Source organism: Oryctolagus cuniculus, chromosome 6 (genome assembly GCF_964237555.1).
Source record: "Oryctolagus cuniculus chromosome 6, mOryCun1.1, whole genome shotgun sequence".
Lineage (NCBI taxonomy): Eukaryota > Metazoa > Chordata > Mammalia > Lagomorpha > Leporidae > Oryctolagus > Oryctolagus cuniculus.
In genome coordinates, this window is record NC_091437.1 from 35,689,791 (window position 1) to 35,707,619 (window position 17,829).

Consider the following 17,829-nt stretch of genomic DNA (forward strand, 5'->3'; position numbering starts at 1 on the left):
ATTTGAGGTAAACTGCACACCTAAGTATTAAACTAAGATGAATAATTTTCTAGAAAAAATAGCGAATACATTCATTACCTGAGAGTTGGTGACAGGTTCTTAAACAGAAAGAAAAAGAAGGAAGAGCCATAGAGAAAAATAAATGATACACAGGATCCCATTATTAGAAATTCTACTCACTAAGTTATTATTTAAAAGTAGATAAAAGAACTAGAATTCAAAAAGATCCAACCATAAATAATCAAAAAAGACTCAGTTCTGGAATATGTGTATGTGAGTATGTTTTAATATTGTGTATATGTATATTTATTATTTTATGTGCATATACAAACATAAATATTACATTTCTACAATCAAGAAAAAGAAAAAAAAACCAACCAATTAAAAGTTTAAATTTGTGGTTTCTTGAGTTGGATCCCAAAATAAAAAAAGTACATCAGAGAAAAAAATGGTGAATTCAGATTAATGTATGGAGCAATAATTGTTGAAAGCTTCCCAAATCAGAGGAAAGAAATAAATCTCCAAATGCAGGAAGCTCAAAAGTTTCCAGTCAGATTCAGTATACACAAGACCACAACATTACAGGATATTGTCTTTTATGAAAAGAGTTTCAGTATTTCACCCATATTTTAAATAATCTTAAAAAACCCTCAGTCAGTTTCCCATCACTGCATATCCAATACAATGGTGCCATCTTGGAGTGCCTTGTTTGAGGCCTAACTCTACTGCTTCTGATCCAGCTTCCTACTAATATGCACCATGAGTGCAAACAGATGATGATTCAAGCATTCGGGTTCCTGCCACCTAAACGGAAGATCTTGACTGAGTTCTTGGCTCTTGGCTACAGCCTGGACCAGCCCTGACTGTTATAGCCTTTTGGGGAGTGAATCAGTTTCTCTCTCTCTAAGATGAAAATAAAATACTTTTTAAATTAAAATTTTAAATTAGCTTTTGGAAATACAGCGAAAGTGTGCTTCTTGTGGCTGGAAGATGGAGAAAGATCTGATTTGAACCCAATCACGTCCTATGTCAATGAAATCATTTCTGCTTATCATTCCAGGACCACGCATCAGCCATTCAACTGATTTGTCATCAAGAAACAAAAAGAAGTGATACATTTTTCCCAATAAATATATATGTATATGTAAATAACATAAAATTTCCCAATAAACTTTACATTATATTTCTATATGGCCTTTAATTCATTCAATTATAGACATGTTCTAGATCCCAGAGTCTTATTTAGCATTCGAATTAAAAAAGACATCTTAATAAATGTAATAACACCATTTAACATTTTATTGAGCAAAATATCGAGGAATTTAAATTACACTTTATAATATCAAACATAAAATTAGGATATTAATTTTTCAGCGTTGAATTATTGAGCACAGAGAATAAACATGGCTGAATTGTGGAATCTTGAGCTGGGAAGAACAGATCGTCCAGGATTCCATCTTGTGTCACTCAGGAGGGTTCACCTAGTCTTCTACAAATGGAAGACCCTGATTTTAAAACTCTATTTAATCTATAAAATCCGCCAGAAAATATTATCAAAATAAAAACCATAGGGATTTGCAGTTCCATCTAAACGTCAGCATCTACCGTAATGAGCAACACTAAATTTGCCACCACTTTTTCTGTAGAAAGAATCAGAAAGAAAAAAATAGATAAATAAAAGAACACAGTAAATGGCCTGGGTGATGCACACAGTGCTTCTAAATGAGAAGTGTCTGAACTCAGGACACGAGGGAGAAGCTGCACTCCACTTCCACAGCGGCCGGGTGCCACCCTCTCCTCCACCCCACATCCTTTCTCTGCTGTGAGGCACATGAACCTTCCTGCGTGCTTAACTGTATCTCAATATCAGACCAGGCCTAAGGAAGAAGACTAATTAGGGGTTTTTACCACAGGTCCTCCAAGAGACAGACAATTTTAAGTAGTAAATGGGCAAGTACTTTATAAAAGGGAACACCTGAGTAAAAAAAGTGGGTAGTAAGGTAGAGAAGGTCGGCTAAGCGTCTGACCACAAACTACTTCCGGGTGAAGGACGAAGGGAAGGGAGCGCGGACGGAGCTGTCCTGCACTCTGAGGAAGTCTTCACGCCATCAGTTCCAGGAGCTTACAATCACGAGTTCCTGCTAACAGGAAGGGGCCCATTGTATGGGATTTCAGAATGCAGAGAACAGTGCAGTCTGGTTCTTGCTCATTTATGCTCATTATAGCTGGATTTTGCAAGGCTGATTCTTATGGCACCCAGCATCATGGTTATGGAAATACATCACACTGGCTACCAAGCTGCCACTAGTAATTACAGTTAATTGAATTCAGTTAACTAATTGGTTTATGCATTGTGGAACATCAGTATGATTATATTGATAATTCAAATAGTACTTTTAAATTTTTATTTATTTATTTTCATTTTTATTTGAAAGGCAGAGGGGCTGGCGCTGTGGCACAGCAGGTTAACACCCTGGCCTGAAGCGCTGCAATCCCATATGGGTGCCGGTTCTAGTGCCGGCTGCTCCCCTTCCGATCCAGCTCTCTACTATGGCCTGAGATAGCAGTGGAAGATGGTCCAAGTCCTTGGGCCTCTGCACCTGCGTGGGAGACCTGGAAGAGGCTCCTGGTTCCTGGCTTCAGATGGGTGCAGCTCCAGCAATTGCAGCCAATTGGGGAGTGAACCACCAGATGGAAGACCTCTCTCTCTCTCTGCCTCTCCTTTCTCTGTGTAACTCTGACTTCAAATCAATAAATCTTAAAAAAAAAAAAAAAAAAAAAAAAAAAGGCCGATGCTGTGGCTCACTAGGCTAATCCTTTGCCTGCGGCGCTGGCATCCTGGGTTCTAGTCCCAGTTGGGGTGCCGGATTCTGTCCTGGTTTCTCCTCTTCCAGTCCAGCTCTCTGCTGTGGCCTGGGAAGGCAGTGGAGGATGGCCCAAGTGCCTGGGCCCTGCACCCGCATGGGAGAGCAGGAGGAAGCACCTGGCTCCTGGCTTCGGATCAGCGCAGCGTGCCGGCCATATGGCCATTTGGAGGGTGAACCAACGGAAGGAAGACCTTTCTCTCTGTCTCTCCCTCTCTCACTCTCTAACTCTGCCTGTCAAAAAAAAAAACAAAAAACAAACAAACAAACAAACAAAAAAAAACAAAAAAAAAACAGAGAGACAAATGCTTGCAACAGCCTGAGCTGGGACAGGTCAAAATGAGAATGTCCCACATGAGTGGCAAAGACTTCAGTACTTGAACCACCATTTGCTGCCTCTCGTTGTGTGCACTGGCAGGAATCTGGAAGCAGAAGCAGAGCTGGGACTCAGACCCAGGCACTCCGTTATGGGATGCAGGTGTCTCAAGTGGCATCTAAACTGCTGCACCAAGCACCTGTCCCAAATACACTGTTAGAAATAAGAATTTTGAGGCCAGCATTGTAGCAAACCAGATATTGTCGTCGCATAAGATGCCAGCATCCCATATGGGCACCAGTTCGGGTCCTGGCTGCTACACTTCCATTCCAGCTCTTTGATAATGTGCTTAGGAAAGCAGCAGAAGATGGCCCAAGTACTTGGGGTCCTGCCATCTACATGGGAGACCCAGATGAAGCTCCTGGCTTTGGCCTGGCCCACTCCAGCTGTTACGGCTTTTTGGGGGAATGAAGCATCAGATGTGAGATTTCTTGCTCTCCTGCTCTCTCTGTAGCTCTGTCTTCCAAATAAAAAAAATCTTTAAAAAATAAAAAGGAAAGAAAGAAAAATTTTAAGGGGCTGGTATCATGGTACAGCTGGTAAAGCCATCTCCTATTCCATATGGGCACAGTTTCATGCCCTAGCTGTGCCAGTTCCAATTAAGCTTCCTGCTAATGGCCTTGGGAAAGCAGCAGAGGATGGTCCAAGTGTTTGGGCCTCTGCCATCCACATCAGAGACCCAGATGATGTTCCTGGCTTTGGCTTGGCCCAGACCTAGCCACTGTAGCCGTCTGGGGAGTGAACCAGTAGATGGAAGTACTCTCTTTCTCTCTGTAACTCTGACTTTCAAATAGATAAATAAATCTTTAAAAAAGAAATAAGAATTTTAAGCTGGATTTCTGGTACAGCAGTTAAGCCACTGCCTGCCATGCTGGATCCCATATCAGAGTGCTGGTTTGTATCCTGGGTGCTCCACTTTCAACCCAGCTCACTGCTAATGCATCTGGAAGGGCAGCAGCAGAAGATGGCTCAAGTGGCCCATCACTGAACAACACAATCATCTGGGGAGTAAACCAGCGAATGGAAGATTGATCTCTTCTCTCTTTCTCTCTCTCTCTGCCTTTCAAGTAAAATAAATAAATCTTTTAAAAATAAATACAAATATTAAAAAAAGAAATAATTTTAAGGAAATATAGTAGTGTGTAACTTTGATTTTAACCCAAATATTGTGGCTGTTTTCAGTATACATTAAGCTTAGGTTATCAGGAATATGAATTTTCCTATAATATTTCACTATTTTGGAAGAGCAAATATTTACACTTGCGTTCTTACTTCAATGCAGAGCAGAAAATGCATTTATTGCAATAAGTGCGGCCATTAGTACCACAGATAGGAAGATACTCTTTTGTGCAAATAGTTGGAAAACTCGTGGAAAATGTATTGCAGTCTATCTGTAAAACAGAGAAACAGCACAAAGTTTATTAGAAAAGAAATATTTGAATCATTTTTCTTAAATCTTAATATGAAATACCACACAACTAAAATGAATAAACATAATCTCCATTTAAATTTAAAGACAAAGAAATTTGTTCCCATAAACCAATAAATAAGAAAAGCATTATCAATATTTTTATAAAAACTTTCTACTGATCAGCAGGTCCCACGCTGCATCAGTGTGTTTTCATAATGTTGTCAACACTGCCCCTCTACCCATGACCTTCCCCTTCCACCTCATTAGAGGAAATCACCAAGCTGAATGCTCAGCTTGTGATCCTTCGACTCAATTTATAATTTCACTATATATCAATATACACACATATTACATGTCAGCATTTTGTGTAGTTTGGGATATCTTGGCAATTTATACAAAGAAAACTAAGCTAAATGTATTTTTAAATTATATGTTTTTTTACATATTCTCGTGAACTTGTAAATTGACATTTGGGGCAATAATTCATTTATTTTCACCTCTATGTAATACTCTACCATGTGAACATATGAAAATCATTACAGTTTATCCTCCTAAAAATTGAGAACTGGAATGGTACTTTATTTCCTTTTGTTTTGTTAGGATGCACCATTCTATTCTACATATATTTTTATATTTTCAGTGTTATATACAATAGCAAACAATGGAAATGATTAGAAGTTTGGATAGCATAAACACATCACTTCCTTGTGTGCATAGGGCTAAGTGATTTTGTATTCACTGTGTTGCTTGATCCTGGTGAAAAAATAATACATAAATATTTTTACTTGTTGAAGTATTTATCTTTCTTATGAATCCACTTGTGTGGTTGATTTTGCTATGATTTTAAAAATTTAAAAAGTTTAAAATTTATATTTTTAAATTCCAAATGAACCTATAGCAACTTACCCAATTCTGCACACGATCTGGTTTTATGGAAGCTTCTGCAACCGAAGAATAGTTTTAAGAGATAAGAAATCTGCACATACATTGGCAGCAGGAATTTATTTAAGAGACGTATTCAAGGAATTGTCACTAAGGATGTGAAAATTTTATGCCAATAATAAAAGTATGAATTCTCAAATATATCCAAATCTTAAAGAATCCAAATGAATCTAACTCTGTGAAAACAGTGTTATTTATTATTTTAATAGCATCTAATAACCTGCTTGAAGATGCCCCTTTATTTTATTTTATTTTATTTTATTTTATTTTATTTTAAGATTTCCTTATTTTTTGAAAGGCAGAGTAGAGATAGGGAAAGAGGGAATGAGAAACAGAGATCTTCCATGCACTGGTTCTCTCTTCAAATGTCTGTCACCTCCTAAATCCCAAAACTGGGTGGGTCCAAAGCCAGGACCCAGGAGCTTCTTCTGGGTTTTCCACATCGGAACAGGGGCCCAAGAACTTTTCCAGGCATATCAGCAAGGAGATGGATTGCAAGTGTAGCAGCCAATACTTGAAATCCATTTTTAAAAGTTTTATAGAAGAGACACCTCATTGTGGTAGAAGATAAAAGCCAACAAGAAATTACTTAAACATGAAACAACTTCTGATTTCAGGGCTGTACTCAATACTATCTCTTTTATACTTAAATCATGCACTTCTTTGACATTTAAGCAAGATAATTTGTTGCCAGAAGTATGAATGAGTTACTTCCTTACATAAGGCCTTGATTGCAAAGATTTACAGTTGGTAAGTAAAAGTAACTTAAAATCAGATTTTCAAGGTATTTTATTAGGGATTCTTTCCTTGCTTGCATTTTTGTATTTAACAAACATAGAAACTAATCTCCCCAAAATAACAACAATTAATATGTAATCAAAGTCATTCAGTGTAGCAATGGACAAAGAGGGAAATTCAACTGCTCATTCTACACCATCACTGTGCCCTCATTTCTGTAATGTGGAAAGTAAGACAATCCATTGATGAAATCTTTAATAGGAATTTAGAACACATTCTGTTCCATTTTGCCAATTTAAAGAAATAGAAAAAACAATCATTCCATGCCTAAATTACATTAGAAATTTACCTGCTTTTCAAGGATACGTGTTTTAAGGGTATCTATGTGTTCCACCTAGAACTGTAAACTTTACTCACCTGAATAAGGAGCCAAGGCCGAGATGACAAAAATGGCTTTGATCCATAATGAAAATAAAGGCATTTGATTGAGTCTGTGGAAGAAATTCTTCAGAATGTTTGATACAACGGCACAGAAACAACATTGTTCATTTCCAATTAACAGGCAAATGGGATACAGGGCCCGATTTTAGAAAGTTTCTTGCTTGGAAAAAAACTTTCTCCAACACTCTAAATTCCCAGTTAACACCACTGACCTGTTTCCTCTCTCCTCCCCCCAACCTTATAATTCAATAAACATAACATAATGTCAACAAAATGCCTCCCTGAAGACATGATAGAAAGACTAGGACCAACACCCAGGAAAAAGTGAGGAGCTTATTACTACTCTAATTCTTGGCTAAGTCCATAAACAACCTGATCCCATTAAAGTAAACATGATCATTCAGAAGTATGTATTCCTCAGGAAACAAGTAGGACCAATTATTTCTATTTAGCACCAATCTATAGCAGGACTTGTAGCAATTCCACAGCCCAAGGATCCCCACTTGGCTTACCTCACACATAGAGGGAAGAGAGATGAGGCCAACATCTCAGGAGACTGTAGTTATCCTGTTCACTGTTCTTCCTGAACCATCCACGACCCTGTAGCTAAGTCTCTTTTATTGATCTGTGAGTGAGGAGCTAGATGTAGATAGGACAGATGGTCCAGGGTAGATAAGACAGAAGTATTTTGTGTCCTCCCTGGAGGCTACAAAAGAGGTCATGAGAGGTGCCTAATAAATACTCAATAGATCTCCCCTCAGCAGGAGGTTTGGGGACAATTTGATCTGGTGAACCCAAAAGTACAAGGAGGAGAGATGGTAGTAAGCCTGGTTACAGATCCTAAGATATGGAAGATATGTGAACTCTTTGCAAGCAGGGGAGTTGGAAACAAATAAGATCATCGAGAAAGAAAAAGAACATGGGGAAATTTTAATTCAATAAAGGTCTGTACTCTTAGTAATTTTAAAAAATAAATTTATGTTATAAGTATCTGGAGAAATTTTGCAGCCTGTGGATGCACCAACCCTCCATCAAGATTGTAAATTACTTCTCAATAGCTAAGTCCTGGTCGTTGGTATAATGATCATATGTATGTTTTTATTTTATATTTATTTCATAACTTTCATATTATTGAGCATATTCATTATTTTTAAGCAAAAAATGGATATACTTAATGAATACAATATGATGAGTTTGGACTTTGGTGATGTCATCACCACCATTAAGGTAAAAAAATCCATCACCTTCAAAAGTTTCCTTTTGACTATTTGGATTTCTTTTTGTTTGGCAAATTGTTTTGCTTTGTTTTAATAAGGGCACTTAGTGAAGTACATTTTTTTTTACCAAATTTTTAAGTGCACAACACCATATTGGTAACTATAGGTACTATGTTGAATAACAAATATCTAGAATTTATTCCTCTTGTATAACTTTATACTCATTGAACTACTTTCCATTTTCCCCTCACACAATCCCCTGTAAACACTATTCTATAATCTGCTTCTGTAAATTTGACTATTTACATACTTCATATAAGTGGAATCAAGCAGGGTTTGTCTTTCATGAGTAGCATAGTATCTTTCAGGTCCATTTATCTTGTCACAAATGATAGGATTTCCTTTATAAAAATATACTTGAATAGTATTCCCCTGCAAGTATGTACTATATTTAAAATCCATTTTTCAGTTAATAGGCATTTGAGTTGTTTCCATATCTTGAAATAATAACTGAAGATTTTTCAAAGTTGATTTAGAAACCATGATTTCACATATCTAAGAAACTAAATTAACTCCAATTAGAGTAAATTAAAAGAATGAAATCCAGACACACACTTTGAAAGTCAAAGATAAAAAGAGGGCATTTTTAAAAAGAGAAACGCCTCTGATTATATAGTAAATTGAAAGTATGTTATTATAAAAATTAAAGCAGAAAAAAGAAAGGAATGAGGAGGGATTGAGGGAGGGATGAAGGGAGGAACAGAAGTATGGTTGTCTTAGAATTGTTATCTATGAAATACATGAAATCTGTTCTCTTTATACTAATAAAAATTTCCAAAAGAGATAAACAAAAAAGAGGAAAATGGCTTATAATATGCAAGGAAACAAAAAGATAATCAACAGGTAACTTTTCATCAGAAAATACAGATATGAAAATCAGTATGATGATATATTTCAAGTATTGAAAGAAGGGGGCGAGTCAACCAAGAATCATATATCCTGCATAATTAACAAATGAATTTAAACCTAAATGACTTCTCAAAATCATTAGAGATTGTTGGGAATGCAATTGAAAGGCAATTCATCTATCTAAGAAGATCCAGCCCAGGTTACAGGTCAGACAGTTTGGGGGAGAGGACTCAGGAGTAAGACAGCTGAAAGAGCTCTCTTGAGGGAAGACCAAATATCAAACAATGACCTCAGAAACCTTCACCCAAGAAGACACAATTTGTATGGATTCATTTATAGAGGGATTTATGTCTCAAGACATTGCTGTAAATAAACAAACAAATAGCTGTGTTCAGGAAGAGTTGAAGAGAGGCCAACTTGTACAACTACCATTCAAGATGACTGCAACCATACTCAAAGTTGTGTTTCCTTGGGGCCAGCACTATGGCGCAGTGGGTTAAAGCCCCAGCCTGCAGTGCCAGCATCCCATTTGGGCGCCAGTTCGTGTCCCAGCTGCTCCACTTCTGATCCAGCTCTTTGCTATGGCCTGGGAAAGCAGTTGAAGGTGGCCCAAGTCCTTGGGCCTCTGCACCCAACATGGGAGACCTGGAAGAAGCTCCTGGCTTCTGGCTTCTGGCTTCAGATCGGCACAGCTCCAACTGTTGCAGCCACCTAGGGAGTGAACCAGCAGAATGGAAGACCTCTCTCTCTCTCTCTCTCGGTCTCTACTTCTCTCTCTAACTCTTTCAAATAAATAATAAAATAAATATTTTTTAAAAAGTTGTGTTTCCTTGAAAACCAACATTAGAGATCTCAGAATTCTACCAACCAAATAGCAAACTACCACCAATACTTCATAAATTCCTGCTAAAGACAGAACATGAAGAAACATTTGCTAAATCACTTTATGAGATCAATAGTATCCTAACATCAAACCAGAAAAAGACATCTCAGTAAAGAAAACGACAGACGGGGCCAGCATTATGGCGCAGTGGTGTTGTACAGTTCGTGATGCCTTCATCTCATGTCAGAGTGCTGGCTGGAGTCTGACCTACTCTACCCCTGCTAATGCAGCTGGAAAGGCAGCGGGGGATAGCCAAGTATTTGGGCCCCTGCCACCCCTATGGGAGACCAGGATGGAGTTCCTGGCTCCTGGCTTTGGTCATCTAAGGAGTGAACCAGCAGATGGAAGGCTCTTACTTGCTCTCTCTTCACCCTCATTGCTCTGCCTTCTAAAAAAGTTTGAAAAATATTTTTAAAAAGGAAAACTACAGATAAAGTCTTTTACAAATATAGATGAAAATTCCTCAATAAAATACTAAGAAAGAGAATCAGCAATACATAAAGAATTAAATACCATGACCAAGTGGGATTTAGCTCAATGTTGCAAAGTTGTTTCAACATGTCATGTATTGTATCAGTAAAACAAAAAATCAAGGGGCTGGTGCTGTGGCCCAGCAGGTTAATCTTCCACCTGCAGCGCCAGCATTCCATATGGGTGCTGGTTCTAGTCCCAGCTGCTCTTCTAAGCCAGCTCTCTGTGGTGGCCTGGGAAAGCAGCAGAAGATGGTCCAGAAGATGGCCCTTGCACCCACCGGGGAGACCCGGAGGAGGCTCCTGGCTCCTGGCTTTAGATCAGAGCAACTCTGGTCATTGTGGCCATTTGGGGAGTGAACCAGCTGATGGAAGACCCTTCTTTCTGTCTCTTCTTCTCACTGTCTGTAACTCTCTCTTTCTCAAATAAATAAATAAAATCTTTTAAAAAGTCAAAAACACATTATCATCCAAGTAGATGAAGTAAAAAGCATTTGGCAAAGCCCATAACTGTTTTATGATTTAAAAAAAAAATTCAACAATGTAGGAAGAGTAGTGAATTCTTTCATTCTCATAAAGTGTACTTACGGAAATCCGCAGATGTTATCATACTTAGTGGGTAAAGACTACATGTTTTTCATCTAAGACTAGGAATAAGACAAAAATGTCCGCTCTTGGATCACTTCTATAAAACATTGTTCTAGTGGTTTTAGCCAAGCAAGATTGGAAAGAAAATGAAATAAAAGACATTTAAACTAGAAAAAGTAAAACTGTCTTAATTTGCAAGTGACATGATCTTATATATAGACAATCCTATTCAACCAAAAAGCTATTAGAATTAACAAATGATTTCCTCAAAGCTGCAGGATACAAGATCAATATACAGAAATAAATTATATTACTACAGAATATATTAGAAATCTGAAAAAGAAATAAAATAATTTCATTTACTGTAACACCAAAATAAAAATTAAACATAACAAAATACTTTGGTATAAACTGAGTAAAACTGAAAGCTTACACTGAGGATAGTACAAATCATTACTGAAACTAATTAAATGAAGAAATATCCCATTTTCTTACATCAGAAGACTTAAAGTAGTTAGGATGCAATGCTCTCCAAACTGATCTACAGGTCTTTGGATTATTTTTTATCAGATTACTTGGTTTTTATTTTGTTTGTTCTTGTTTAGTTTTGCTATTGAGTTCCTTACAATACTATGTGTTCCTTACAATACTTTGGATATTAGTCCCTTATCAAATATACAGCTTGCAAATATTTTCTCCCTTCTTGTAGATGGACTTTTCTTTGTTTCCTTTGACCTTTGCTGTGAAGAAGCCTTTCAGTTTGATGTCATCTATTTATCTTCTTGTACTTTCACTGTCTGTGCTTTGGTGTCATTTCAAAGAAATAATTTCCAAGATCAACATCAAGAATGTTATCTTCTGTGTTTTCTTCTAGGAGTAATGTAGTTTCAGGTCTTACTTTTAATTCTTCAATAATTTTGAGTTGACTTCTGCAACTTAAAATCTCATTCTTTTACACGTGGAAATTGAGTTTTCCAAATACTAACACTAATAGGAAAAGATTATCTTTTCCATTTTTGTATTCTTGGTGCCTTGTCAAAGAGCAATTAACAGCATGTGAATGGCTGTATTTCTGGGTTCTCTATTCTGTTCGATTGGTTTACATGCTCCTATATTCCTGTCTTTATGCCAATATCATACTGTTTAAAATATATTTGTAACTTATCCATGACATATCTTTCAAATCAAAAGTGTGATTATTCCAGCTTTGTTCCACTTTGAAAACATTTTGAGTATTTGGAGTCCTTTTTGTTTCCATATAAAGTTTAGTATTTTTTCCAATTCTGGAAAAATGCATCTGGTATTTTAATTGTTTTATTGAATATTTAGATTACTTTTAATAGTATGGATATTTTAAAAATTCCAATTCTTCTAAGACATGAACATAGATAAAGTTCTGAAATATTCATGGGTTCCACAAATGCTTACTCAATAAGTCACAATTGAAAGTATATTTTAAATGCATCTGTACTGAATATATACAGACTATTGTCATGATTCCCTAACCAATATAGTCTAAGAACTATTTATATAGTATTATGCATTTTAAGTATTCTATTCATATTCTGGCAGTAAGATGGTAGCAAAATAAGGCATGGTTGCTTGCCTCAAGACACAGTGAGCCAGTTAAAGTTACGAGGGTATTTGAAAAAGCCCATGGAAAACTCTGTGGTTCTGCTCTTGGATGAGCTCCCTCGAGCATTTGCAGTCAGATGCACATCAGATTTTCCTTATGAACTGTGCTCTTTCCAGTGTCTGAGGTTTCTGGAGGTGCAAGGCAGCTATCTCAGCTCTACACCTGGAGGCTACTGAAAGCTTGTTTACACGGAAGCTATGAAAGGAAGTGGAGATAGAAGGACTTCTTGACTTATAGCCTAGAGCTGGTACAACACCACAGTTCTGCCCCCATTCTTTTGCCCACAGAACATAATTCAAGGAGTAAAAAGCAGATAGATTTTCTCGATGGAAAGTACTGCAAAGTTGCATTGCACAGGGTAAAAACATAGGGAAGAATGGAGAATTGAAGTCATTTTTTTCTTCTTTTGCCATCTAGTGGTATCCCAAAATGGAAGATCTAACTCATGCACTGTAAAATCGCCTCCAGCTTAAACTGTTTACCCATCTTTAGAACTTTTACATGAAAAAGAAACAAAATTACAAATTGCTTAATGTGTATGCTTTGTGTCTTATATTGGCTTAGCCTGTACCCTAACAATCTGTAGTAAAACTCTTTCCAACTTCTGTTTAGCATTTCTTTCCATGTTAATTTCATTTGTTGTTGTCTAATCTAGAAGACTTGTTGAAATTTTTGGCACCACACTTTTCTCTTGAAGATCTTGAGTCATTAGATCAAGATTAGATTAGGTGGTCTTAGGTATCCATAATGATCATGTATACTAAAGGCAAGTTTGGGAAAACTGCTGTAAATAGCAATGCCTATGTTGTGTATTTGTGTGACCTCACTATGCAATCAAACAGAAAAACTCACTTTAATATGGTAATATTGCAAAAGGATGTGTGAGGAACAGGAAGGGAGAAAGGGGAAAATAATAAAGTCAATGCCATGTAACAAGTTTATTGATCAAAATACTTAATGATTCAGAAAAGTTCTCAATTTCAGGCTTTCAACATTAACTGATGATTTTTCAGATTTTCATAAATTATTTGGAAATTGACAGATAATTAAAATTTTGAAATTATAGGATTTTGGAATTGCAAGAATTTTCCAGTTCTTATAGTCCATACAGGTTTCCAAAACAATATTCAAGTACTAATCTAGAACTTTAAGGCACTAGAGACTAAGATTCTGTAGAAGATTCTGTAGAATTCAACAGCATAATAGGATTATAAGAGGTGTCCTATGAGTGAACAGCACCGCATCACAGGAGTCAGCATGGGCCATAATGTTTGAAAGAAATTCCATTGTTAGTGTGTCTGCAGAGAGAGAAAACATTGAAAAAAGTAGTATGTCAGATTCCTTCATAGTGTCCAAAATACTTCTTGATGATTATTTGAATAAGACATAAAGCAAAGAGCGTGGACTCTCCTTCTTCAAACAGCTGTGTCCTGCTCTCCACCCCCAGACCTGCTCTGTCCTCTGTCCTGTTGTGGGGCTATTTTCTCAATCCTGATTCAGTATTGGGACCGACCCAGACATGAGGAGGCAGATGATTGAGTTTACCACTTTATAGCACATTTGTTCACTTCTAATAATTACAAACAAATAAAGTAAGGCTAATTAATCTGAGTATTTGAAAACAAGGCAGCATCATCATATACATAGCTCGAACTAATCTATGTTTAAAAGTGAGGTCCCAGGATAAAGTTTAAGGGTATATCCTAAAGCTTTAACAAAAATAAAAGAGATATTTACTGTGTACATAGTTGCAGACTAAGAGAAACACTGGAGTTCCTAGTATACTGGCACTGTTATTACAATATCTAGATAAGCAAAAGTAGACCACTGTACTCTTACCTTATTGCTTTGCAAAATGCACAGACATTACCATAAGTGAAATCATTGGATGCACAGATTGGAACATACATCTTCCTACAGCTATGCAGTGACTCTGAGTATCTGTTACAGTCTGGCTGTAATATGCAGAGACAAAAAAGAAATAATCAGAGAGCCACATCTGAAAATAGTGTTTTTAATATGTTATGAAATGTGATACACAAAAAGACATATATTTACATTGCAGACACCTAATAAAACAAACATCCCTGTAAGTTGAACCCAATTAAAATATAAAATGTTTCATAATTGTTGTATCCTTACCTATCAAGTGATTCTCTCAAATTGCATTCCACTCCTAAGCTCAGTTTTTTATTTATTATTCACTTCTTGTTTTTCCTATTTTTAAAGATTTATTTTATTAATTTGAAAGTCAGAGTTAGAGACAGAGGGAGAGAGAGATCTTCCATCCATTAGTTTACTCCCCAAATGGCCGTAAGGGCCAGTGCTAAGCCATGAGCTTCATCCAAGTCTCCCACAGGGGTGTTGGGGCATAAACACTTGGGCCATCTTCTACTGTTTTTCCAGGTGCATTAGCAGTGAGCTGGATACAAAGTGGAACATTCAGGACTCGAATTGGCTCCCATATGGGCTGCCAGCATTGCAGGAGGAGGCTTGACCTGTTATGCCACAACATTGGTCCCTGTTCTTCATATTTTTACCACATATAAAATTATTCATTAAATTTTATATTATTTAATTTGGAGTAATTTTGAAATTTATATGAATAAGCATAATAACCTATTTTGCTCCTCTAAAAATATGCTAGCAAATATAGATTATTTTCACTGAAAGCTTTTATAATTGCTAATTGAAATACAGTTTTCTTATCTATAATACTAAATATGAGAATTAAAGACATGCATTGAAACATACTGGCCTCCAAATGAGAAAGCTTTGAAGCAGAAGAAAACTGCCATGCGACATCCAAATAAAATAAATTAAGTGGCTTCCAGGAAACATTTGAGGACATAAAAACAAAATCTTTGAATTCAAAGTCAATTTCTAGGGCAGAAATTGAGTTAAAAATACATAAACAATATTTGACTGATTCAGGAAAGAAAAAGAAGCTAAAGTTAAAATAGTTCAGATACAAGGTACCCAGTGAAGAATAGATTTAAATAAAAATTAAGCCAAGAGAAAAATTACATATAAATAAAACTGGGCCTTTCTTTAGCATTTTTTTTTTGACAGGCAGAGTGGACAGTGAGAGAGAGAGACAAAGAGGAAGGTCTTCCTTTGCCGTTGGTTCACCCTCCAATGGCCGCCACGGCTGGTGAGCTGCGGCCGGCGCACCGCGCTGATCCGAAGGCAGGAGCCAGGTGCTTTTCCTGGTCTCCCATGGGGTGCAGGGCCCAAGCACTTGGGCCATCCTCCACTGCACTCCCTGGCCACAGCAGAGAGCTGGCCTGGAAGAGGGGCAACCGGGACAGAATCCGGTGCCCCAACCGGGACTAGAACCCAGTGTGCCGGGGCCGCTAGGTAGAGGATTAGCCTATTGAGCCGCAGCGCCGGCTCTTTAGCATTTTACTAATAAACGACTATTATCCAAACAAGAGATTATTGAAAAAAATTTGTCAAAGGACTTATTTTGAATATACAAATATACTTAATTTTATTTCATATTAAAACAGGTGGAGAAAATTATATGTTCTCAAACAGTAAAAATGCAGTTCATAAATGGAAGAAGGGAAATACAAAAGGAGCACAACAAACCCATTGCTTGTATGTAGGAATCAGGTGACAGGGAAAGATCACCATGAAACTCTGGTAAATGAGATGCTCAGGAGATAAATGAAGTTATTTTATAAAGAACAATTATGGGGCCAGTGCAGTGGCATAGTGGGTTAAAGCCCTGGCTTGCAGTGCAGGCATACCATATGGGCGCCAGTTCAAGTCTCAGCTACTCCACTTCAAATCCAGCTACCAGCTAATGTGCCTGGGAAAACAGCAGAGGGTGGTCCAAATTCTTGTACCGCTGCATACACGTGGGAGTCCTGGAAGAAACTCATGGCTCCTGGCTTTGGAATGGTTCAGCTCCAGCCATTGCAGCCATTTAGGAAGTGAACCGTGGATGGAAGACTTTCTCTCTCTCTCTCTCTGTCTCTCTATCTCACTCTCTCTATCTCTATTTTTGTCCCTACTTCCCTCTGTAACTCTTTCAAATAAATTAAACAAATCTTTTTAAAAAGTACAATTACAAACACTTAAAAAAGGCATAAAGAATAATCAAGAGAATAAAAAAGAAATTTTTCTAAATGTAAAATGTCTCACGCAGCACAAAAACAAAGAAAAATCAATAGGAAAGAAACACTAATAATACACCATAGTAATTCTTTTTTTTTAAAAGATATATTTATTTGAGAGACAGAGCTACAGAGAGGGGGAGAGTGAGAGAGAGAGAGAAAGAGAGAGAGAGAGAGAGAGAAAATATTTCATCTGCTGGTTCACTCTCCAGTTAGCCACAATGGCTGGAGCTGTGCCAATCTGAAGCCAGGTGCCAGGAGCTTCATTCCTGGTCTCCCACGCAGGTGCAGGGGCCCAAGGACTTGGACCATCTTCTAATGTTTTCCCAGGCCATAGCAGAGAGGCTGCACTGGAAGTGGAGCAGCCAGGACTCATATTGGCACCCAAATGGGATGCTGGCACTGCAGGCAGTGGCTTTACCTGCTACGCCACAGTGCTGGCCCAGGCATAGTAATTCTATGCAACAAAGTATATGGCTTTATTGAGACCAAATCTATTATACCAAGGTGTGAATGGATACATCTCATTTTTTAAAATAGATTTTCAGCTTCAGTATACTTAAGTCAAAGTGAATTAAAATGTTTAGAATAGAGGTGGCATTACCACAGTGGGTTAAGTGGCTGCTTAGGAGGCCTGTGGCCTGTATTGGAGTGCCAGTTTGAGTTCTAATGACTCCATTTCCAATCCAGCTTTCTATTGATGTGCCAGAAAGGAAGCAGATATGGATCTGTTAACTTGCATCCTTGCCACCCACATTGGTGACATGGAGGAAGTCTTGGCTCCCTGTTTCAAACGGGCCCAGCCCTGGCTTTTGGGGGCAATTGCAGAGAGAACCAGAGGATAGAAGATGTCTCTCTGTTCTCTTTATTAGTGTGCTCACTCTGCCTTCCAAATAACTATATTAATATATAAATCTTTTAAAATTAGAAATAACAGGGAAATGCATTCTGCTAAGGATAAAAGTAGAAAACATAGATTGCATTGCCACCATTAGACAAAGTAGAGTTCAAGTTAAAAGCTATGAAATATGATAAGAAAGTATACTTTATATGCCAAAAGGTACAATTTATAAGAAAGAGCTAACATTTCCAAATATCTATATATCACATAACTAAGAAATCACCTTTATGAAACAAAAACTAAAAGAAGTAACAGAAATAGACACAAACACAGTAATAATAGACTACAGCACACCATTCTCATATAAGACAGGTCAGCAACCACAAAGA

The 17,829-nt window shown here is 37.3% G+C and overlaps 2 protein-coding genes across 12 annotated transcripts in view; both read right to left on the reverse strand.

The window, feature by feature from the left end:
- Positions 1–1,321: 1,321 nt before the first annotated feature.
- On the reverse strand, positions 1,322–8,558 carry LOC108176572 (ovomucoid). Its single transcript, XM_017341610.3, has 5 exons — positions 7,285–8,558; positions 6,749–6,822; positions 5,558–5,592; positions 4,513–4,631; positions 1,322–1,640 (listed from the first exon to the last, which is right to left on the reverse strand). The coding sequence occupies exons 1-5, from the start codon at positions 7,317–7,319 to the stop codon at positions 1,595–1,597; spliced, it is 309 nt and encodes a 102-aa protein (XP_017197099.2). The 5' UTR covers positions 7,320–8,558; the 3' UTR covers positions 1,322–1,594.
- A 4,840-nt stretch (positions 8,559–13,398) lies between these two features.
- The window catches only part of LOC103347914 (ovomucoid), a 138,638-nt gene continuing 134,207 nt past the window's right edge, over positions 13,399–17,829 (reverse strand). For all 11 annotated transcript variants that reach the window (XR_011389804.1, XR_011389802.1, XR_011389803.1 and 8 more), the window contains 2 exons: positions 14,315–14,430; positions 13,399–13,773 (listed from right to left, as the gene is read on the reverse strand). Coding sequence is in view for 7 of the 11 variants with exons in the window: in XM_070076277.1 (XP_069932378.1) it covers positions 13,728–13,773; positions 14,315–14,430 (162 nt within the window). In the remaining 4 variants the exon portion in view is untranslated. The remainder of the gene's footprint in view (positions 13,774–14,314; positions 14,431–17,829) is intronic.